Here is a 25,546-nt window from a genome sequence, read left to right as displayed (position 1 = left end):
GTTTAATGTTGTAGGATGCATAATATCCTAGTTCCATTCCTCTCTGATTTTTTTCCAGAAACCTCATGATATTTCAAGGCCCACACTAAAGTTAAATTCCAGAACTGATACTGTTATTTCTTTGAAAGTCTGGTTTTTAGAAAAAGGAAACACAATGATCAGAAACACAATACCCGAATGAAGATAACTAAAGAGACGCATAAAATGTTTTGTTTAGGCTTGTTTAAATCTTATTAAGGAAATTTGATTTATGCGCTCCTTCTATGTGTATTTTCTCTATCATATGCCACTAGTAACATATACGTAAAATAGGTGCAGAATCAAGCTCTGAACAGAATTGCACCCATGCGACCAATATGGGCACATACACGTGGTAGAAAATTAGCCAGAGGTAAATGGAGTGTGGCTAATGTTTAGTAAAAATAGTTTAACTGATTAACTGGGGTATTAGAATATAATTTTATGACTAATGTTACTTTTTTTCTAGTTTGTGAAGAAAGTGATATAGTTTTAAATGAAAATATGTGCTCATTTTGTTGGCATATTTTATTGAGGGTTATATAACTAAAGCACCTCAAATGAATCAATATTTGTGGCTTAACTGAATCATTTTGTAGAACCTACTTTTTCACATTATACTTTTCAAAAGGATAAAATAGCCACAGTATAATAACAACAGAAGAAAAGTAAAGATGGACACGCTTGAAGCTCTGACTCGGGGCGGGAGAGGGTGGGCAAGGGCAATATACATAACCTAAACTTATGTACCCCCATAATATGCTGAAATAATAAAAAGAAATGCCCTCAGAAATTAGATGCCCTCAGTTCTACATTCTCTCTGCAAGTGCTTTGAAATGGTTACTGTTGCTCATTAATTCTTAATTTAGTTAAGACACATCCTCTCCTACCACTCCCTCAGTCTTTTGTCTCTCTTTACTCATGTTATTTATGCTGATGTCTTTTTTTTTATTTCAGCATATTATGGGGGAACAAAAGTTTAGGTTACGTATATTGCCCATGCCCCCCACCCCCAGTCAGAGCTTCAAGCGTGTCCATTCCCCAGACAGTGCATAGCGCATTCATTATGTAGGTATGCACCCATCCCCTCCGCGCCGCCCCCCCCACTTCTGCCGGACACCCTATTGTTATTCCCAAATGTTATGCTGATGTCTTTGATGTTTCTTCACAACTCCAATCACGTTCCTGCTTCAGGGCACTGGCGTTTGCTGTTCCCTCCGTGTGGAAGTCTCCCTCTCATCGCTCAGGTCTCTTTGTAAACAAATGTTAATGTGTCATGGAAGCCTTCCTTGACCACGCTCCCTCCCTATCACGCTGTCCCCCTCTGCCTTCATTATTCCTCATAGTCCTTATCCACGCTCCCCTACTGCACATTAATTTGCTCGCTTGTTATTTATCATCTATAACTAGAGTTTAAACTCCATGAGAGCAGAGTGACTTTTCTGTTTTGTTTACATGATCCTGCTCAGTACTTAGACGTCTGTTTCATTGCAGATCCTCAATAATTATTTGTTAAATGAATGAATAAAATTATTAAGCTTTGGGTCCAATTGTATCAATATATTGAATCTTTGAACCATAATACAAACCTTCTAAATACACATGTAGTGCATTTCGAGAGGCACAGCTTCTTTTCTGCTTTGCTGAAATATTTTTCTTTACATTCTCCCTCAGAGTTTGCACATTCTGAGCGTGCAATGATTGGACACAGTGATTTCCCGGAAATCCCATCACCAAATAAATCACCTCATAATTTTTACTTTGAAATGATATCTTGGTAAGTGGCAAGTAACACATTAAATAAATACTATTTAGTAAATCATAAATAGAAGTTAAACATGAGATTATATAAAAGTTTAATATATGGCTATATTTGAAAAATTACTTTATACATACAAATTACATAATTAACTGAAATGTTTTTAAGTGTCCAGATAAAATATAAACATGACAATATCTGTCAGTAATAAGCATAACATATATTCAATGTACTAATATAATGCATGATTTTTATGCTTTAAATTTTGATCCTCAGGGAGTTCTTTACTCTACAAAACTACTCACAGGAGTGTGCACTCATATTTTCTTTTTTTTTTTTTTGTCTCTACATAATTTGCTTCCACATTTCAGTATTTGTGAGTTCGTGCTTAAAATGCCAAGATGCTCAGGTTGGTGTTTATGGGGCAGTAGAATAGAACACGAATATTCACTTCTGTCTTTATAGTGGTATTTCTTCTCTTGGGATTATTTCTAATTATTATTTTAAGTGATTATTTTCTTTAGAATTATTTAGAAAATTATTTATTTTCGAATTATTTAAAGAAAATTGTCAAAGATAGTGCAGATGTTTCCATATAAGCTGGTGGCACTCAGAATAATGGTCCACCAAAGAATTTGCATCCTAATTCCTGGAACCTGTCAACGTCATCTTATGTGGCATTAAAAAAAAAAAAAAAAAACAATGCGGACGTAATTAAGGTAAGTGTTTAAAGCTTGAGAGATTGTGGTGGATTATCTGTGTGGGACCAAAGGCAATCCGTGTATCTTTACAAGAGGGAGTCAGAAAGAGGTGACCACAGACAAAAGAGGAGTCTGCAACGTGACCATGGAAGCAGAGAGTGAAGTGACGTGACCACAATCCTGGAATACCCACAGCCACTATAAGATGGAAGAGGCAAGAAATGGATTGTCCCTTAGAGCATCCAGAGGAAGTTCGTGTCTGTCAACAATTCATTTTGGCCCAGTGAAAATATTTTTGAACTTCAAGAGCTGTGAAATGATAAATATGTGCTATTTTAAGCTTGTAAGTTTATAATGATTTGTTATAGCAGTCATAAGAATCTAATATAATCTCTCCCATTTTCCCCTATGTTATAATCTTATATTGCAATGGTATTTGTCAAAACTAAGAAACTAAGATGAATACAATATTATTTTCTAAACTTCCGACTTTATTCAGATTTCAGTAGTATTCTACAAATGTCCTTTAGCTCCTCTGGCATTCACTTGTCCTGCCTCCTTACTCTCTACTTCTCTGAGACATGTCCTCAGTCTTTCTCAGTTTTTTATGAACTTGATAGTTTTGAAGAGTACCTGCCAAGAATTTCACAGAGAATTCTAGAGTACAACCCGCAGAGCACAGATAACCAAAATAAAATTGGACATTTGGGATCATATCATGCTAAAAAGTTTCTGCACAGCAAAAGAAACACTCAACAAAATGAAGGGGCAACCCATAGAATTGGAGAAAATATTTGCAAACTACCTGTCTGACCAGGGATTAATAACTTGAATATATAAGAAGCTCCAACAATTCTATAAGAAAAAATTCATATAATCTCATTTTAAAATGGGTAAAGAATCTGAATAGACATTTCTTGAAAGAAGATACACAAATGGCCAACAGGTATATGAAAAAATGCTCAACATCATTGGTCATCAGAGAAATGCAAATCAAACAGTGAGATATCATCTCACAGTTTCATCTTACAGTGAGATATCATCTTACTGTAAGATATCATCTTACAGTGAGATATCATCTCACCTCAGTTGAAATGGCTTTTATCAAAAAGATAGTTAATGATGGAAAGGATGTGGAGAAAGGGTAACCCTCCTACACTGTTGGTGGGAATGTAAATAAGTGCAACCACTATGGAGAACAATACCAAGATTCCTCAAGAACCTGAAAATAAAACTACCATATAACCCAGCAATCCTACTGCTGGCTATATATATATATATATATATATATATATGGGATGGGAACTCAGTATATCAAAGGATGGGAACTCAGTATATCGAAAATATATCTTCACTCCCATGTTTATTGTAGTACTATTCACAATAGCCAAGATTTGAAATCAATCTAATTGTCCATCAGTGGATAAGTGGAAAAAGAAACTGCTATACATATATACAATAAAATATTATATAGCCATCAAAAAAATGAAATTTTGCCATTTGCAACAACATGGATGGAAGTGGAGAACATTATGTTAAGTTAGATAAGCCATGCACAGAATTCAAGTCTCACATATTCTCACTCATATGTGGGAGTTAAATATTAAAAACAATTGATCTCATGGAGACAGAGAGTGGAATGATGATTGCCAGAGGCTGGGAAGGGTAATGGGGAGGAAGAGATAAAGTGGGATGGTTAACGGGTACAAAAATATAGTTGGATAGTTGGATAGAATGAATATTTGATTGCACCACAAAGTGACTATAAACAATAAGTTAGGGTATACTTTAAAATAAGTAAAAGAGTGGAATTAGAATGTTACTAACACAAAGAAATGATAAATGCCTGAGATGACAGATACCCTAATTACCCCCATTTGACTAATTCACATTGTATGCCTATATCAAAACATTACATGTACCCTATAAATATATAACTATTATGTACCTATAATTAAAAATAAAAAAGATAAAATATTATAAAATAGATAAAATAAAAGATAAAAAATTTAATTTTTAATTTAAATTTAAAAAACTATAAAAAGGACAAAAAATACCATTATGTAATAATAAAGAGGTCAATAACCCTGAAACTAAAACCAAATAAAGATACCACAAGAAAATTATAGACTAATATTCCTTGGTAATATAAATGAAGATTTTTAACAAAATACTAGCAAGTCAAATCAAATAGCATATAAAAATAATTAAATACCATGACCAAGAAAGATTTACTTAGGGAATACAAGGGTGGTTCAACATAAAAAAAAACAATGTAATGTACTACATTGATTGAAGAAGAAAAAACCCCCACATGATCATCACAACTGATGCAAAATGCCACTTAACAAAATCTAACACCCTTTCATGATAAAAACAAAATCAAAAATCTGGGAATATGTGGAACTTCCTCAACTTTATCCAGGGCATTTATAAAAAATCCAAGGCTAACATACTCAATAATGGAAGATTGACATGTTTCACCCTAAGATGAGGACCAAGACAAGGATGCATGCTTTCCTCACTGCCATTCAACATCATACAAGCCAGAAGAATTAGACAAGAAAAAGAAATACAAGGCATACAGATTTTAAAGGAAGAAACAAATTATCTCTGTTTACAGATGACATGATCCTACATATAGAAAATCCTGAAGAATCTATGAGAAAGGTACTAAAGCTAATAAATGAATTTAGCTAAGTTTCAGGGTTTAAGAACATGAAAAAATGAGTTGTGTTTTTATATAGTAGCAATGAACAATCTGAAAATGAAATTAAGAAATCAATTTGATTTACAACAGCATCTAAAATAAGAGACTTTTCTTATCAATGATCAAATACAGTATTTTGGTAAGGGACTAGTATCCAGAGTACACACACAGCATTTACAAGTTAACATTAGAAAGATAAATAGCCAAATTTTAAAATGGGCAATATATTTGAATATACATTGTTTCAAAGATACACTAATGGCCAATAAACATGGGAAAAGATGTGCAGCATCTTCAGTCTGCAGAAAAATGCAAATCAAATCCACAGTAAGATACCACTTTATACCTGCTAGGATGGCAGTAATAAAAAAAATGGAAACTGCAAATTTTGGAATTACTGTGGAGAAATAGGAACCCTAATACCTTGCTGCAGGGAGATGTATTATAAAATGGTGCCCTAGCTGTGGTTTGGCTGTCCTTGAAATGTTAAACATAGAGTTACCACATGGCCCAATAATTTTGCTTCTAGGTATGTAAGAGAACTGAAAACACATGATCAGATAAAATTTGTATATGAATGTTCATAGCATCATTATTCAAAATTGCCAAAAGTTGAAAGAAGTCAAATATTCGTCAATGTAATTAATGCATGAATAAAATGTAGTATATCCATACAATGGAATATTATTCAGTCATAAAAAGGAATGAAGTACTGATGCATGTTAGAATATGCAAAAACTTTGAAAACATCATTCTAAAAGAATACAGTCACAAATGACCACATATTATATGATTCTATTTATATGAAATGTCCACACTAAACAAACATATAGAGACAGAAAGTAGATAAGTGGTTTCCTAAAACTAGGGTAGGGGTGGAAGGACATGGGAGTGACTGCTAATCAATATAAGGATTGTATTCAGGTGTTGAAAATGTTCTTAATTATAGTGATAAATGCACGACTCTGAATATACTAAAATTCAGTGGATTTTACATTTTAAATGAGTAAATTTTATGGTCTATTAATTATATCACAATAAGGCTGTTATATAAAAAAAGAAGGAATAAAAGATAAGTGGAGTGGTACCCAAGAACATGTCATCTATTCAAAACAAAAGACAAATAGTCAACAAGACATACATAGCTTATTATACATTGTATTAGACAAGGTAGACCAGGTTAAACTGCCATAACAAACCAACCCAAAATTCCAATGATTTTAGACAACAGAGATTTATTTCATATTTCTGCTAATGGGTGTGCATAATAGGTTGTCTAAGAAAGGGGAAGTCTCTCTCTGCATGTTCACTCAAATACCCAGGCCAGTGGAGATTTTGCCACCTGTAGCTACATCTTCTGGAACATGCAGCCTTTTCAGTTACCATAGCAGGGGGAGAGGCAAACGAGTGGTTATGCGTGGGCTTTGCTATACTTCAACCCCAAAATGACACATACTGCTTCTTCACCAGTCCACTGCATAGAGCTAGTTCATGGTTCTAACTAGCTGCAAGGGGGCAGGGAAATAGAGGGAGCAGATGTCATGTTTGAGCACCCCTATTTTTGTTTCACATATCAATTTCTTTCTTGTAATGAAGTAGTGATACTTAAATTTATTGAGCTCTTAATATGTGCTACTCATCATGATATGCATTATCACATTTCATCTTTATGATTCTCCTATAAGAGATATGTAATTATTATTATTAATATTTCTTTTTAATAGATGATATACTGAAGTTTGGAGAGATTAAATAATTTAGCCAAGGTCACACTGCAATAGGTGACAGGACTAGGACTGAAGCTAGGCCACGTGACCACACAGCACTTGACTCATTGATTAAAAAAAGAGATAATCCTGCCTTGGGGTTTGCGATCAGGCAACTATGCAGAGGAAAGAATGGATCCACTCCCTTACCTCCGAACTAAGAGAAAAGACCCTCAGACCAGCTCTGTGGTGGTAAGACAAATGGGTATTTTATTTAAAAAAAAAATTAGAAAAACAGAAAGAAAAAATATTTCTAGGGAGATCGCTAGACCTTCGAGAAAAAGCTAGCTATGAGAAAGCTTCATGAGGTCCTGACATTGCATAAACCAGAGATTTCAGTGAGGCTGTCTCTTTGTTGCCTAACGTGGCTGTGGCACTGCTGATTTGATGACTGGAGGCTCTCTCCTCTAAGCTTCCACTCCCCGATGTCTTCATATGCACTCTCAGCCAAAATGCAAACATTACCCTCTGCTGTCCCCAGTCAGGGTCAGACGGGGCGGGCCAACCCGGAATCAGAAGCCTCCTGAGATATCCACTCACGTAATGTTAAATGTTTCCCCCAGAGACGTGTCTCTGTCTCTGCCTTGATACTTGCAAGAGCACAAGCCCAGACTCTGTTCCACAACATAAAACTCCACAGGTGGGGAAGGAGTTTCTCCAGCATGATGCTTTCCTGGATGTGGACGTGGACTTTTGGTCAATGGTCTGGCCACGAAGCTTTTCCATACCCACTTCTTTGTACCCTCATTTGTCTGTTCCCAGGACAAAAGTAAGTATCAAGAAAACGTGCAATCATAACCAGTGAAAATTGGAAGGCATGCTAGAAGGCCCAGTTATTTTTATTTCGCAAATGCAAATAAAAAAAGGAAAATAAAGCCCTGAGTGGTTATAGAGCTATACCACAGACATCCTGTTAGCTAGTCGTCTTCTGATTTCTTGTTCACTGCTCTCTTCATTCTACTAAGTTGCTCTACAGCACCCAGATTTCCATGCTTATTACCATCAGATGTCTTGCATAAGGGGTTGGGGTAACGATTATTTTCAAAAGGGAGACCACATTTTCTAATTTTCTTTTATTGTGAATATGCTGTAGGAGTAACAGTGCAAAGATCATACCTTCCTTTCCGAATTTCAGGGATTGTAACACTTTCATCATCTATTTGGGGATCTCAAATGTTAGGCTATTTACTTTAGGAACATCAAAGTTTGGACATTCGATATTATTGGCTGAATTGTCTGCAGTAACTAAGAAGAGACGAGGTGGGCTATGAAAAGTAATGGTTCAGATTGCCTAATTTAAAAATGTTAGTATCTTTTATGGTTTTCAAAAAACTTTCAGTTCATTGTCACATAAGAGTAGGAAAGCCTTGGAGGGAGATGGAGAGTGATATGAGAGAGCTTCCTCATACTGTAACCACGGCAGCTGTCACCTGAGCCACCACTGGAAGTGAGCACAACCAGATACACCATGAGGTATGACAGGCTGTCTGCAGCTTGGTTAGAGGCACAGATTCTCTCCCTAGGGGAGGCCAAAAGTAACTCTTCCATCTTTTCGTATTCACCCTTCCCACAAATAAAGCAAAGACATAAGTGGTGGGGAGAGGTGAAAACATCAGCCTGTGAGAAAAATAAAGAAAAGAAAAGATGTGAAAAGAAAAAAACTAAAGCTTTGCTTCAATTTTTTGAAAAACTGCTCCTTTAGTTTTTGAGTTACAGAAAGATATGCAAATATCAGTAAGAATGTACTCCACCGATCATGTGGGTTCCTTTAGGCCAATGTTTAAAGGGAAGCACCCAATTAAGGCTCCTCATAAATTAGAGAGAAAAGTATGGGTGTCCCTAGAGCAGTGTCCTGAATCATTGCATATCGTTAGCTACTAAGAACAGGTTGGGGATGAGTCTATCAGAGATGGAAAATGCGTGTGAAACATCTTGTCAGCATCACATGCCAAGGAATGATCAAATGTTTCCTGTATTTTGCTTTCTGTTGATTACACTTTTTATGTATATTTTAGCAAGAGTGTTTGCAAGATATGGCAAGTAGTGAAAAAGGGCCCTGTGTGGTTTAGTGTAATAGAGTATACCATTTACCAGCCAAGCCGAAATGTGCCCCGGCCATGGTCAGCAGAGATATTCCAGTGTCCAAACATACCACCTCCAGATGAACGACCTCACACAGCCCACTGGCACCCAGCATTTGGATAGCTCCTCACACACAGACTCTTGCATGGCATAGGAAACTGACACACGAGCAAGAGACCCTGGCCACATTTCAGTTCCCATGATAGTGTTCAATTAACATAATTTTGTGTTTTCTCATCTTGTCATAGGTACCTCTCATGATAAATCCCAAACGACTTTGATGGAGAATACTTCAGAGGTGAAAGAATTCTTTCTTGTGGGGTTAACAGATGCCCTAGAGCTTCAGGTTCCTTTGTTTATAATCTTCACTCTCATTTATTTCATCACTCTGGCTGGGAACCTTGGGATCATTGTGTTGATTCTGCTGGACTGCCGGCTCCACACTCCCATGTACTTTTTCCTCAGTAACCTCTCCCTGGTGGACTGTGTCTATACCTCGGCTGTCACTCCCAAGGTAATGGTGGGGTTTCTCACAGGGGATAAGATCATATCGTACAATGCATGTGCTGCCCAGATGTTCTTCTTTGCAGCCTTTGTCACTATTGAAAGTTTCCTCCTGGCCTCAATGGCCTTTGACCGTCATGCAGCAGTGTGTAAACCCCTGCATTACACCACAACCATGACAAATACTATGTGTGTCCTACTGGTCACTGGCTCCTACATTTGTGGACTCTTTCAATCTTCCATCCATGTTTCCTTCACTTTCCATCTCTCCTTCTGTCATTCCAATGTGGTCAATCACTTCTTCTGTGACATTCCCCCACTCTTGGCTCTTTCTTGCTCTGATATTTACACAAATGAGATTGTCCTCTTCACATTGGCAGCGTTCAATGTCTTTTCCACTCTCTTGGTTATCCTAAACTCTTATCTTTTTATTTTTGTTGCCATCTTGAGGATGCATTCAGCTGAGGGACAGAAGAAGGCCTTTTCCACCTGTGCATCCCACCTCACCACTGTGTCTATCTTCTATGCAACAATCATCTTTATGTACTTGCAGCCAAATTCCATCCACTCCATGGACACAGACAAAATCACATCTGTGTTCTATACCACTATCATTCCCATGCTGAATCCTCTGGTGTACAGCCTGAGGAACAAAGAGGTCAAGAATGCATTCAGGAAGGTTGTTGGAAAAGTGAAGTCTTCATTGTGCTTAGCCTATTAATTATAAATTGGTGGCAAACCATGTCAAAATTCCATTGGATCTCCAGTGGCTAAGAATATTTTTTAATTTTAATTATTTCTAGTCTTTAATTTCTCTGAGGAGTTCCTTCACACATGAGGCCTGTTTTATTCATGTTTTTGGAATATGACTAGGTTAGAGAAAATTTTGGATGTCTTTTTTTTACCAGAAATAGAATGCCACTTCTATTTTAAGATTAAGATTATAATCCCACAATTATAATAAAATTGAGTCATGAATTCTCCACTCTGAAGAAGTATTTTTAAATTGTGCTAATGCAATGATTAAGATCAAAGGCCCCAGTGTGAGACAATATGGGTTCAAACTGTATGAATCTCTCTGTGCCTCAGTTACTCTGCCTGTGAAATGTGCATAATAATAATACTTATTATGTGGTAGGGGTGGGGTGATATTTAATGTGGTAGTATATTTTAGACACTTAGCACAATGCTTAGACCACTATAAAGAAATAAATGTAAAGTGTTTTTATTATATCTTTTGCAAAACTAATAGAGACTGAACTCAACCATCTCATCTGTCTGCCCCACTCCCACTCCAGAACTGCCTCACCTTTTTTCTCTACTTCTTAAGATTCTTGAACTTTTTTTACCTGAACCTGCGCTCGTATGCAACTTCCTAGGGTCACCTTCCTGGACCATGGACCTTATGGAGACATCACAACAGGGACTGATTTCTCTGTCTGGCTTTGTTTAATCCAGTCTATCAAACCATGTTTAAAATTGTGATCTCGGTCACAGAATCCTCTCATTCTTCTCTGGGATGTCCAGGAATGTGTTGAGAATGGAAGACTTTCATGCCCTTCTCATCAGCAGTTCTAAAGTACAAATTTAAAATCTTTCAATAATAATGAAATTAGTGATATTCTCATGACTCCTGTCGTCAAAACACATGTATACACCATATACTATTTTACCTCTTTAGTTCTCTCTTTAATGTTTTAGGAAAGAGCCAGACTTGCTGTGCAATAGCATATGTATATTTTATCAGTGGCTCTCTTAAGGGACTATTATTTTTTGAGAAATTAGGTGGAGAGTGAAAAGCGGAGACAGGAAAATGCAGAGAAGATGTTGAGAACATGTGGGCATGAGAGAATATTCCAGTTATATTATGAGAGTATTTGTTTCTTTCTATGGTACAAAAATCATTTCCATAAAGTTTTTGATGACTCCATCAAGTAGAGTTTATTCCAATCCAAGTTCAATCATGAACGTGTATGTCAGCATTATCATACAAGCAAACACTTCTGAACTTATTGATTAGGCTAAACCTTATTGATTGGGGAGTTAGAACATTTGGAACCCATTCAAGGTAATCTGTTGTATGATATTTCAATACTTTCTATAAGAGCCAAATTAAATTCCATCAGTAAGTTGGTCATTAATCATCTGAAAAGAAAGTAAGAGAAAAAAATCTTCTTTCACTGCTCTAAACATATAGAAATTATATACCATGTATTTAAAAACACATACCTGGACTCAAAATTATATATACAAATATCTGTGGTTCAAAAAGTGCAGGAAACCATAATGGTGAGTGAGAGATGATCCTGTGATCCACTGAGCTCTGGGAATAAATAAACTATTGAGCCCTTGACAGCAACACCCCTGGGCAAACAGGGAACAAACATGTTCAGTGAGTACCAGAGATAGATTCCCTGCAAAAAACAGGAAATCTATGTGATTCTTTCCCATGAATGGAGATAAATTAAATCTCATTTTGTTTGTCCCCATAGCCAGTCCTCATGCCTATAGTAAAGGAGAGAAATAGTCCTTCACTTGACTTGATAAAGAACAAGATCAAACCACCACTGACAAAACTCTGACTTATTAATATATAATCTGTGAATATCAGAAATGTTGGCCATTGAAAATGCAAAACCACTTAACAGAGTGGGCTTATCCAATGAAGAGAAAACAAAAAACACCAACATGAGATTAGCTCTCAAATAAACAAGAGTATGTTAAATATAGGGAAATCTCTCCATGAATCACAACTAAGAAAATCAATAAACAGAATAAATCAGGTCCAAGAGAGGATTAATATTGCATGCAAAGAGAAAATAAATCATAGTGTAATACAAAAACTTTAAAATAAACAAGTTTAAAATACTCGTAAGTTATGAAGAAAATAAATCCATAAAACCAGAGAAGGAAACAAATTGGTTATTAATTAGCACAAGAAATATAAAAAGTAAACAATTGAAAAGCCTTGGAAATAAAACATACATTATCAAAAATTTTATAAAATCTTTCAGTGAATTGGATATATGCTATCATAAGACAAAGTGATCTCAGAATTAGCATGTAGATGTTAAAACTTTAAAAATATTCAAAATATATCCTCGAGAGAAAAGAAATGTAAAACATGAGACAATCTAGGAGGCAACCAAAACAGATTGAGAAGCTTTTATATAGACATACTAGGAATTTCAGAAAGAAAGAACAGTACGAACAAAAGAAAATAAATATCAAAATTGAAAATGACTAAGAGGTTGGTAAATTGAAGAAATTTATAAGTCCTCTGCTTGAAGTACCACACCAATTTCTGAGAGGGATACATTTTTAAAATCTTTATTTGATCATATTGTAAAACTAGAAAATCAAGAAGGAAAGATTTTTAGATGTCAGAGAGAACTATACAAAGTGATAATAATCAGACTGACAGCAGACTTCTCAGAAAAACCACTGAAGTCAGCAATATCTTGCAAATAGCTGAGGGAAATTAAATATCCATCCATATTTCTATACCCAGATAAACTATCATTACAGTGTGATGACAAAATAAGGACATCTTCAAATATACAAGGATCGAAAGTTAACTTACTATTCACAGGGGCTGAAGTACAAAGAATGTGTTTCCATAAGGTTGAAGAAAGGCAATTTATCTGATTGGGGACTTGGGAAGACAAAATGGAGTATTCCTGGTTCACATGCTTTTCTTTTTCTCTTTTTGCTCTCATTATCTGCAGCAAGGGTAGCTTCTGTTATGTTGTATTTATATGGAAGCAATAAAATAGAAGAATCAGCTTCTGTAAAGCGGAGACCTATAACCCAGGAATGTGTATTATATTGGATTCCCTCAGAAATAATCCCAGAGTTAAGGGTTTTTGCTCAAGTGGTTTCTTTTAGAGGTAATATCAGAAATAACTGGTAGGGGAGTGGGACAGTGAGATGAAGAGAAGAAAACCAATACAGTGCTGCATTATATAGTAGATTATATCAATCAAGAACAGGAGATCTATCTTGCTTCATGAGAGACTATATAAAACAGGTTTCAGAGTAATACCACCTGAGGGGTGAGAAATCTATGGTATTTATCTCTCATCTTCCCTCTGTCCTTTATTGATGGTGTCACCAGAACAATTAACTCCCAGAATTTCTGGTCTGGTTTACCCATGGACTAAGAGTGCTTTTCAGCCACAATTATCCCTCAGGCCAAGAGTGCTATTCTTTCATCAATAAGTGTTAGCATGCACAGAGATAATGTGCGCTGCAGCAGAGGATGTGAGTAAAGTGCTGACAGTATCTGTTACAGGAGGATAAATTCAGAGAAGAAAATATTACCAAGCACATCTGTTTACAGATTCAAGCCAAGTTCGTGAAATGTCTTTATTAGTAATAAGTATTATAATTACTTATTCCTTTATTAATTAGCAATTAGCTTTATTAATAAGAAGGCTGATTTTGGTCTCCACCTTTCTGAACTCTGTAACATATTTGTCAGTTGGTTGTAAATTCAGGAAAGAAATAAAAAGATATTGTTTATTGATCACCTAAAATTTCTAGCAGGCTAAAAATTTCATAGTAACAGCTAAAAAATGGAAAAGTACAAAAATGAGTAAATTAAAAATCATGGCAGATAGAAAACATAAAATGATTTTTTGGAAATAAATCTCAAATATCAATAATCACAAGAATATTAATTAAGTCAGCTCTTATGTGACAAATAGTATTTCAACTATAAATTATTTTTAAATGTGTATCAACATCAATGTTGGCATAATATATCCCTAATGTGATAGGCTGAATAACGGTCCCCAAAGATATACGGGTCCTCATTCCTGGAACCTGCAAGGGACTTTGAAGATGTGATTAAACTAAGAATTTTAAGATTGGGAGATTGTCCTGGGTTATCCAGTTGGGCCATTTGTAACCACAAGTGTTCTTAAAAGAGGGAGCTAAAGGGAGATTTAACTACATAGGAAGAAGGCAATGTGTCAACTGAAGAAAGATACTATGCTGTTGGCATTTTCAGTATATTCTGAAAATTTTATATTTCAGAATAACAGACAAAAAATTTCAGGAGTGTAAAATGGTGCAACCACTTTGGAAAACAATTTAGCAGTTCTTATACAGTTAAAAACACATCAATTCTATAATACAAAAGTTTGACTCCTCAGTGTTTAGTCAGAACAAATGTTTTTCAACAAAATAACAGATAAAAATTTTCAGCCTATTTGTACAATGAAATATTTTTCAGCAATGACAAGTGAACTGATGATGTACCCAATAATGTGAATGAATGTAACGAAAGAAGCCAGACACAAAAGAGTACATGCAATAGGATTCAATCTACATGAATTTCAGTAGCTATCAAAGCTAATATACAATTAAAAAGAAACAAAGAAAGAAAAAAGTGTTGGGTTCCAAGGCAGGTATTGGCTGGAAAGGGACATAGGGGAACTTTCTAGGGTAATGAAAGCTTGATATGGGTTACATGAGTATATGCAATTATCAAATGTGATTGAAATGTACACTGCATTTCACTGTATGTAAATTGTACCTCAGTTTTAAAAGTTAAAAAAATTACAGATTTTGCTTTCCTAATTTAGCTGTAATGTTAAAATATAAATGTCTAAAGGCAGGTTTGATTAAAAATTAAGTTACTATAAAAACAAATTATAAAAATTTTAAACTGCTTTTATTACTTATTCATATAATTTTGAATTATATTTGACAAACTAACCTTAAAATATCACACAACTTAATGTGTTCTACTGCTCATTACTACTTTGCAATTCATGCTAAATGAGATTCATCACACCCAAGTGTAGCCACACTAGAACTGGTCTATACTCCATTCAACAACATGAGTGTGAAAAGCGCTGTGTGAGTGGTATAGGAATGTCAAATTGCTCTAAAAGTTTTGAAACACTTATTCTTAATTTCTGTGCACATCTTTTATCAAATCAGCAACAAACATTTTCCAGATTATCACTCATCCTTGGGCCACATTTTGAGTAGCAGTGTTTTAGTTGAGATCATCACTGGAAAGATAAACTGAAAAAATATATTCTTGAGGGAGAGGAGACTTAAGCGTATGTTAGACTTACTTCTCAATGTTCTTTGGAGAAAAAAATATTTAATTTGTGATTTTTTGTCAGGAGTGAAAGATTCTAGCATCAGTTTTTTCTATCAGGGAAATAAAATGAATATACATGGAAACTTCTGAATTCCATTCTAAACACACTGCAACAATAGGGAAAAATTTAAATTTTACTTAACACCTGAGTCAAAAATACTATTAAGATTTTTGATGATCAGCATTGAAGCTGCAGCAATTACTGATGACTAAAATCAGAAGCCTACTGAGTATTGAAAACAGAAATAGTCAGTGGGGCTAAAGATTTCAATCCCTGTAGCAATGAGGAGTTAACATCCCCAGTAGTGGCAGGACACAGAAACTAGGACCCCCACAAGAAACTGGTGACTGGACTTATAACCTGACTCTAATAGAAGTTGAGAGTTCTCTGAAAACTTACTTGGAATGTGTCCAGAAATAATGTGCTTGCTCATGTCAAAGGCAGCAAGCAAATGCACTCAAATGAATCATAATTAAATTAAGCCATCCACTTCGTGGGGCCTGAAATTGTAAATATAAATGCAAACATAATATTCCATTATAGATAAAATATCCATAAAAACATGGACTCCTAATATAAGACATGATTAGAATCAGGAAACCACAAAACTACCTAAGAGCAAAGGAATCTACCTGTGGTCCCAGATGGCAGTGGTCTACGATCATCACCTGAAAAGTTGCCCATTACCTTTGTCACAGTTTATCAACCCAGGAAATTTTTCCCAAATATGTTTTTAGTTGGACTTGGCTTAGGAAAATCCATTAGGGGAATTCCTCCTCTTTGGAGACTCATTATTTTAAAAGGAACATCTTACAGGGCACCAAATTATCTAGCTAAATCAGGCTAACTCAGAGAATCACCTCTGAGTAAAAAGGAGAACGCAGAAAGGAGCCTGGTCTTTCCATGCAGGAGTTTGGCCTAGGCTAACTCCATAGCGCCCCTACTTTCTTGGTATCCCTCTTTCCCTTTCCCTACCCCAAGCACAGCTCTCTAACACCTGACTTCTTTCCTAGACACCAGCACACTCTTTCCTATTCACATCTGGACATTAGGTGGACATCATCAACTGAACACTCATTTTTTCTAGGAGATGCTGCGAGGATCCTTATTGTATTTTATTCTTTAGGAACATGGTTTATGGGAATGGAAAGCATTCTTGGAGAGCTACCTTAATCATCTATGGCAGAAACTTTTAGTAGTTCTGAAAGAAAAATTGCCCGTATACATTTTCTTTGACGGCTGATGGAATGAAGTGAATTGCAAAGAGGTAAGGAAACATTTTCAGAGACTTTACTCTTTATAAACTAATTGATTATTCTTTTTCCTATTTGATCCTGACTTAGAGTGTATAATACTTCAGAGCAAGCACAGGCAAGCTAGACCTAGAGTTCAAACTCAGCCTCTTTTCGTATGTACAGCCATTTAGCGGAAAATATGTTTTACATTTAAAAAATTTTTTAATTTTTCATTATTATGGGTACCTAATAGTTGTATATATTTATGGAGTACATGTGATGTTTTGACACAGGCATAAATATGGAATAATCAAATCAGAGTAATTTGAGTATCCATCACCTCAAACATTTATCATTTCTTTGTGTTTCACATTTTTAAGAGAAGAAAGAGAGGAAAAAAGCAACAGAAGAAAGGAGAGAGGAGAGAAAAGAGAGGAGAGAGAGAGGTAGAGAGAAAGAGAGAGAAGGAGGAGAAAGGAAGATACACAATGTACAACTAACCGATGTGGCACCTGATGCCTAAAATATTGACAATCTGGTCTTTTATAACAAAAGTTTGCCAATCCCTGCTTTCAAGTGTAGGGAACACTTTAAAGTAGACTGAAGAAGAATTAAATAAATCAATGGCGTAATGGATTGGGCATCCACACTTCCTAGATGAGGAAAATGAGGCTTTGACTGTGTTTATCCAACATCGTATAACCAGGAAGAAGTGAAACCAGGGCTCAAAATCAGATCTCTCCTTTCTATATCTAAAATGCTTGGGCTTGCACTGACAAAATTTCTAGATGGTTGACATATCTGAAAGTAGAGAAAAAAAAATGGTTAGAAAGTTCATATCGAGGCTTATCTAAATCATTGGTAACTGAGCCTCAAGATCACAGAAATTACAGAATATTTTTCCTAGTTTTAGCCATGACTTCTCATAACTCCTCCTTTTCTTCACCCAAGAACTGACTTTCAACTTTATGTGCATTGAACAATTGTTTCTCACAAGTTTGACTCTTGTGTAGACCGAAAATAAATTTAACCTTGTTAGGACTCATTTATCAAGATGATAAACACACACGAGAGGATTTAACTCATTCCTTTGCTCCAAATAAATTGAATCTCCTGTCAAGGCAGATGAAGCAGCTGACACTAGTAGCATTTTGTTAGTGGGAAAAAACGACAAGGTATTTTCAAGGGCGACAATAAAATCTGAAGACCACTTCTGATGCTGAATGAAAGATATGGAAATATAAAATAAAATAAAATGCTTGAGCTTGAACCCTAATTCCTCCACTGACCAGCTGTTTGATCTCAGACTACTTACCTAATCTATTAGTACCTCAGTTCTTTATCTGCAAAATAGGTATTAAAATGTTACCTGTCCCATGGTGTTGTTCTGAAGTGTGACTGAATTAACGCATGAGGATAGCCCAGACAGTGCCTGCTCATTATGGCATGAGCCATTATTACTATATTTGAATGTGCTTTCCACAGCATCTAAAGAGGCTTTCCCAAAACACTAGCTGTACTGTGTGGAAAAGAAAACATTGCACAGAGCAATAAGTTTTGAAAAAAATTCTGAGGATTCTTAGAGGATTTTGATGCTAACATACATTGTGGATCAAAAAGAGGTAGAATTTTTAGTATTTCCCAAATGTGCTTGACTATGTATACATATTTATGTATCTATCTCTGTTTCTATTTGTGAATCTATGTATTAATATCTATGGATTGATCTATCTGTTAGGAGGAGGAGCGTTGTATAGCTTTCCTTTTCTAAAAAGATAATTTAAGAAACTTTCATTTAGTATATATTTTTCTCATAATTCCTTTAGATGTTAGGTCTTCCTTGCATGACTGAGGGAAAGACCATTTTTTATATAATTTTTTCATATTCTCCCACAGAGCTGATCCTACGATTTCAGCATATAATATGTGCTCAGTAAAAGCTAGTTAGCTTCCTTGATCGATTGATTGATTGACAGTACTTAACCAGATGCAGGGCTAACCATCTTGTAACTGAGATATATTCATGATTCTGCAGTAATTCATATCCTGAAGATGTGGGAAGGATGAGATTCAGGGCTACTTTCTGGATCACTGATTCTTGAGCTGAATCCTGAGCTGAAATATGTAGAAATTAGCTAAGAAAATGAAAAGATGGAAAACTTGTCAGGCTGAGGGAGTTTGCATGATTTCAGGAGAGATAATATAGTAGTCAAGAAATTGGGGAGGGGAGGAGAGAGGACTGGGAAGAGGCGAGCCCCTATTAAAAGCTAGACACACTGAGATAATCCAGTCACAAAAGTCACTGCACTTATATGAGGAACCTAGAGGAGTCAAAATTACAGAGACAGAAAGTAGCACGGTGGTTGCTAGAGGCTGGGGATAAGGGAAAATAGGAAGCTATTGTTTAATGATGTAGAGTTTCAGTTTTGCAAAATGAAAAGAATTCTGGAGACAGATGGTGGTGATGGCTGCACGAGAACATGAATGCATTATACTTAACACCACTGAACTGTACACAAAAATGGTTAAGACGGTAAATTTTATGCTATGTGTATTTTACAATAAAAATGTTTGGAGGAAAAAATTCTAGGCACAACACAGGGTACTTTACATATATTTTCACTAAATGCACACTAACCCTGCAAGTTAGCTAAGGAAGCTGTGGGTCATAAGCTTTATTTACTAAGTAAATTTCCCAAGACCAGAGAGTTGGCATGTGGCAGAGCCAGGATTAAAACACAGATGGAAGGACCTTAAAGCCTGTAAGTTTTCTCGCAGGAATAATTAACTCGAGAATTTCCTTCCCAGTATTCACTTCCTTTAGAGGAACAATATGAGGCAGGATATATTTTCAGAGGCTTTTCAAATCACACTTCATAGAAGATTGCCTCCCTCTCTCACAAGTATAGACTCAGAGTTTGGGTATTGGTGTCAGACACTCCAACAGAATAGTTCCAATTAATCTGTCTTTTCCATGAATATCTTAGCAACATCTTGACTAAGTTACAAAGCAATTAATATTAAAAAAGCAAAATCCAAGAACCAAAAACTACAAGGTAGATTCTACCTTCTAATAATTAGGCTTGCTGGATTGAGGTCTTGGTTTTGCCCTTAACTGTATAGTCTTCTAATTCCTTTATGATTTCACTTTTGGAGAAAACAAACATTTTGATCATCCAAAATATATTTCAGTTTACAGTAAGAGGAAAATAATGTCAAAACAAATGTTATCTCATTATTCCAATCCTGTGGTTATTTGAAAAATAGTAAGAGTTGACGTTTAGTGGATGTTTATAGGGACTAGCACTATTTTAAGTCCCTTTCATTTATTTTCACCATATTATCACAGAAACCCTATTGGTAAGTGCATTTATTATTTCTATATTATAAATGAGAAAATTGAAATGTAAAGATTTTATGTAACATGTCCAAGATTGGCCGGGCGAGGTGGCTCACACCTGTAATCCTAGCACTCTGGGAGGCCGAGGCAGGTGGATAGCTCGAAGTCAAGAGTTCGAGACCAGCATGAGCAAGAGCGAGACCCCATCTCTACTAAAAATAGAAAGAAATTATCTGGCCAACTAAAAATATATATAGAAAAAATTAGCTGGGCATGGTGGCACATGCCTGTAGTCCCAGCTACTCTGGAGGCTGAGGCAGTAGGATCACTTAAGCCCAGGAGTTTGAGGTTGCTGTGAGCTAGGCTGATGCCATGGCACTCACTCTAGCTCAGGCAACAAAGCGAGACTCTGTCTCAAAAAAAAAAAAAAAACCATGTCCAAGATTACCTTGAACCCAAGTAGTCTTATGACAAAGAGCATGCTCTTAACCACTTTGCTGTGCTGCCTTGACTTTATTGTGTATTTAAGATTCATACGTTGGTAAGTGTTTTCTGCTTATTGAACTATTTTTCTATTCCTGCACTTATTTTTTATTTCTGATATAATTTTAGTGCATTACATATTTATGAAATATTGTAATTTATGCAACATTTTAATTTTTAATACAAGTTTCCACCCTTGTTTTTTTGAAAATGTATTTATTCTTACTTGGTTATTCTTCCAAATAAACTTCAAAATCACATTATGAATTACATATGCATGCAAATACACACTCATGTTCTCTTGGAATTTTAATCAGGTTTGCACCAAATATATGCATTATTCTGAAGACATAATATTCTTAAAATATTGAGTTTTCCCATAAAAAATTTTCTTGCAATTACCTTAAATTTGTCTTAGTTATTGCATGTTACATTTTTTAATATTTTAGATTTGTGTGACTTTTGGAGATTATAATTTCTAACTAGTTATTCCTTATACAAGGAAAAAGTATTGTGTTTCATGTATAATAAAAGCCCTTTTATCCAAAGCAGCCAGTGTTTGATCAACAATTGAAAAGCTGCTTAAAAGGAAATTAATTTTTTAAAAATGTATATATCCTTAAAATCTTCATTTAACTTAAAATATATAAATGCACACTATTACTCGCAACCTTCTGATGTATGACCAAGACGTTTTGTGTATCTGATTTGGGTTGGATGATTATTGCAAACTGAAGTGTTCTTATGTGAACCACACTTACAAATCATTCCCTACAATTTGCAATATCAGTGTCTTTAACATGGAATGAAAATGTAAAGACACTTGTGAAACAAAATGCATGCTGCATCATCCAAGATTTTTGTGATTTTTTTCCTTAAACATATATAGTGCTTCTGTCTATCTTAACTAATTAATCAGTAAATTATTTGTTTGCAGTTCATTTTTGTCAAATAATTCCAAAATATTCCATTGAAAGAATCCATTGAAAGAATTTTCATTGAAAGAATCCTCTTTCACATAGATTTCAATATTATATGGAACATTTCATGCACTATTTTATCAACTTTTGCAATATCAAGTGTACTTGGCTTATTTGCAGTTGGAAACTAATGCGATTGACTTGATAAGCAAAATTCTCAACTAGAGGGAGTAGACATGCTCAGATGTACTAGAGTGATGTCTCCTTGCCTAGAGTTGAGTGTGCTATGGACAACTGACAGTATGTTTTACAGAGGTAAAGAGAACAAAGAGGTTAAATGGAAATTGGTTACCTATTGACCATCTTAAGGAATTTCTGTATTAGTTCTAACAACTTCTCAGTTGCCTTGGGGTTTTCATAGGGACTATCAGATATCTGTCATCTTGTTTGGTTGGGGGACTTGGCTTATTTCAGTTTTTAGAACTTTCAGAAAAATATTGACTAAAACAGGTAATAGCTTTTCCATGATGTTACTTTTTGCCTCTTAAAAACATCTTTTGCTTCTTAAATCAATGTGAGCATCTTTTTATTTTAAAAAAGGGATGTGTGCCCATCCATATTTATTGTCATAATTGAAATTCTGCTTCTGAAAACTGGTTTTAAAAGATTTTTGTTCCATACAACTCTTTACCAATTTTTTTCTTCTTTTTATTTTGAACTATAGCTTCTTTCTTTTCTTTTGAGGAAAGATATATATAGTATATATTATATGATATATATAGTATATGTACATATGAAAAAGTGTATTCTATTTGTGCTTAATATTCAAGTGACTAATATTGAAAGTTAAAGAATATGAGAAGAATAAACTTCTGTGTACTTATCCACATCTAAATGATAATATTGCTTATATTGAATTATTCCCCATACAGATTGAGGAAATTAGCACAATTTCACATATCTCTCCTCTCCCCTACCCATTTTTCATACTTTATTATATCTGTTGAAATATTAGATCCATATTATTATTAAAAATTGTTTTCCATAATTCATTTTTCAAGAATTATGCTTGAAATTTTTCTTCTTTATAAAACTATATTTGAAATAATTACTTAGACATAACTGTTTTACTGTGTTTTAATTCTCTCCACTTTTATACCATAAAATATCTAATGTTGAATTTTAATTTTGATTTTTTAACTAGATTGTTTTTTGAGCTGTTTCCATCATGCATGTGGATAACAGATATCCAAGCATTGGCAAATCTGAAAAATTCTTTCTGATGCTATTATATACGGATGACAACTTGATTGGGCATAGGATTCCTTGATCAGAATTTGTATTCCTTAAAACATTTTGGATAGTATTCCATCATCTCCTGGATTTTTGTGTCACAAAATAGATATTTTAGACAAAAATTTCCCTGAGAGTGATTACCTTGTAGAAAGTGGTTACTTTTTTGTTTGTTTGTTTGTTTATTTAATTTCCTACTTATCTTTCCTTATATTATCTAGCTTCTCTTTTGTTTCTGTCTACTACACATTACATCTCAGGCTATTTGAATTCTAAAATTTGGGTTGACAATTATTAAAGTCTTACAGAAAATACTCCAATAAGGAAAAATAAATAAGGAGCATATGTCAGGATAAAATTGAAATAAAGGTATGTTCCCAATCCTTTATGAGGCCAAACATTGGGATTAATATGAATGTTCCATCATCTAAGTTTTATCTGTAAAATCAGGATTTACAATTATACAACTATGAATCTTTAGCAGAAACAAAGACCTGACTCATAAACTTTTATTTATTTAATTTACTTATTTTTACTGTATATATTTAATGTATACAATATGATGTTTTGATATACAGATACATAGTGAATTAATTACCATAGTCAAGCAAATTGACATATCCATCTCTCACATAGCACTTTCTTGTGGTAGGAACACCTAAAATATATTGTCTTAGTAAATTTTCATTACATAATACAATATTATTAACTGTAGTCCTCATTCTGTGCACTAGATCACTAGACTATTCATCCTGCATAGAGGCGAGTTTGTACCCTTGGACCTATGCCTCCCATTTCCCCTCCCCCACTGCCCGTGGTAACCACCATTCTACTATCTTATCCTTAAAAGGCCAGTTTTTAAAAACACTTTAGAAATCTGTTTCTTTGTCTTCAAGAACATACACATGAAGATTTCTCAGGAAAATTATTCCATAACTTTCATTAGAATTAGAATCTCAATGACAATTAGGTCATTTCCACATCAGAAACAAAACTTGTTACCTTTTATTTTACTCCAGCAACGAAGGGCCTCGGCCAATGAGGGCTCAGGGCCTCCTCTGCCGCTTCTGCAGAAGGCATGTTGGCTTGGAAACCTGCCCTCAACCACTCCGGCCCCACTGAGTTCGTGTTCCGCGTGTTCACCACCGTCCCTGAATTCCAGGCCCTGCTCTTCCTTCTCTTCCTCCTCCTGTACTTGATGATCCTCTGCGGCAACACAGCCATCATCGGGGTGGTGTGCACACACAGCTCCCTCCGCACCCCGATGTACTTCTTCCTGTCTAACCTGTCCTTTGTAGAGATCTGCTACACCACCGTTGTCGTGCCCTTGATGCTCTCCAACATTTGGGGGGCCCAGAAGCCCATTCCGTTGGCTGGATGTGGGGCCCAAATGTTCTTTTTCCTCACACTTGGTGGCGCAGACTGTTTTCTCCTGGCAATCATGGCGTATGATCGCTATGTGGCCATCTGCCACCCGCTGCACTACGCCCTCATCATGACCCCGAAGCTGTGCGCGCAGATGGTGGCCGGCGCCCTGGGCCTGGCCCTCTTGCTCTCGCTGCAGCTCACCGCCTTAATCTTCACCCTGCCCTTCTGCGGGCACCGCCGCGAAATCAACCACTTCCTCTGCGATGTGCCTCCGGTCCTGCGCCTGGCCTGTGCTGACATCCGCGTGCACCAGGCTGTGCTCTACGTCGTGAGCATCCTCGTGCTGACCGTCCCCTTCCTGCTCATCTGTGTCTCCTACGTGTTCATCACCTCCGCCATCCTGCGCATTCGCTCGGCCGAGGGCCGCCGCCGGGCCTTCTCCACCTGCTCCTCCCACCTCGCCGTGGTCCTGCTGCAGTACGGATGCTGTGCCTTGGTATACCTGCGCCCCCAGTCCAGCTCCTCGGTGGATGAGGACCGCCAGTTTGCCCTCGTTTACACTTTTATCACCCCCTTACTCAACCCTTTGATTTACACCCTTAGGAACAAGGATGTCAAAGGTGCTCTGAGAAAGGTCATCAGTACCAAAGGGACATCTGAAGCTCCCTGAGGCTTAGGAAGATCTAAAGGGTTCCTTGAGCATCTGACAGCAGTGAAACTCTCACATGCAAATGCCAGATTTGCCTTTATTTCCTCACAATTTGGACTTTCATTAATTCTCTGTACCTGATACACTTAGTTGCTGCAGTTCACTCTGATTTTTTTTTAAGTTCTATGAAACCTTAAAACTCCAAAAAGTGGATAGGGACACTGTAGGCTGCTATTGTTCACTTAACCTGAAGTTAAAAAGGTTACCTTTCCTCTGAAGCAATATTTGAACAAGAGATTTATTTTAAGGAATTGGCTCATGTGATTGTGGTGGTGATCTTGATTTTTCTTAAGGTTCTGTACCTTAAGTACTATGATATAAAGTTAGCAACTCTCAACTATTATCATGTGAAGTTAAAACACTTTATGTTATATGATAAGGGGATAAGAGAGAAAAAAACATAGATATTTATTATACACACACACACACACACACACACACAAACATATCTGTAACAAAATAAGGGAAAAATACACCCAACAATAACAATCCTCATTTCTGTAAGTGGTCTTATGGTCAAAGCTGATATTTATAAC

At 35.8% G+C, this 25,546-nt stretch overlaps 2 protein-coding genes across 2 annotated transcripts; both read left to right on the top strand.

The window, feature by feature from the left end:
* Positions 1-9,316: 9,316 nt before the first annotated feature.
* Positions 9,317-10,261, top strand: LOC138384528 (olfactory receptor 5B12-like). The gene has a single exon (XM_069470041.1). It carries the CDS (start codon positions 9,317-9,319, stop codon positions 10,259-10,261), a length of 945 nt encoding a protein of 314 aa, XP_069326142.1.
* Positions 10,262-21,897: 11,636 nt separating this feature from the next.
* OR10Q1 (olfactory receptor family 10 subfamily Q member 1) lies at positions 21,898-24,971 on the top strand. Its single transcript, XM_069470628.1, has 2 exons — positions 21,898-21,955; positions 24,007-24,971. Exons 1-2 carry the CDS (start codon positions 21,898-21,900, stop codon positions 24,969-24,971), a joined length of 1,023 nt encoding a protein of 340 aa, XP_069326729.1.
* Positions 24,972-25,546: the final 575 nt, after the last annotated feature.

This window comes from Eulemur rufifrons, chromosome 6 (assembly GCF_041146395.1).
Source record: "Eulemur rufifrons isolate Redbay chromosome 6, OSU_ERuf_1, whole genome shotgun sequence".
NCBI classification, from domain to species: Eukaryota; Metazoa; Chordata; class Mammalia; order Primates; family Lemuridae; genus Eulemur; species Eulemur rufifrons.
Note: the sequence above shows the minus strand (reverse complement) of the source record. Positions and strands in the feature narration are given on the sequence as shown.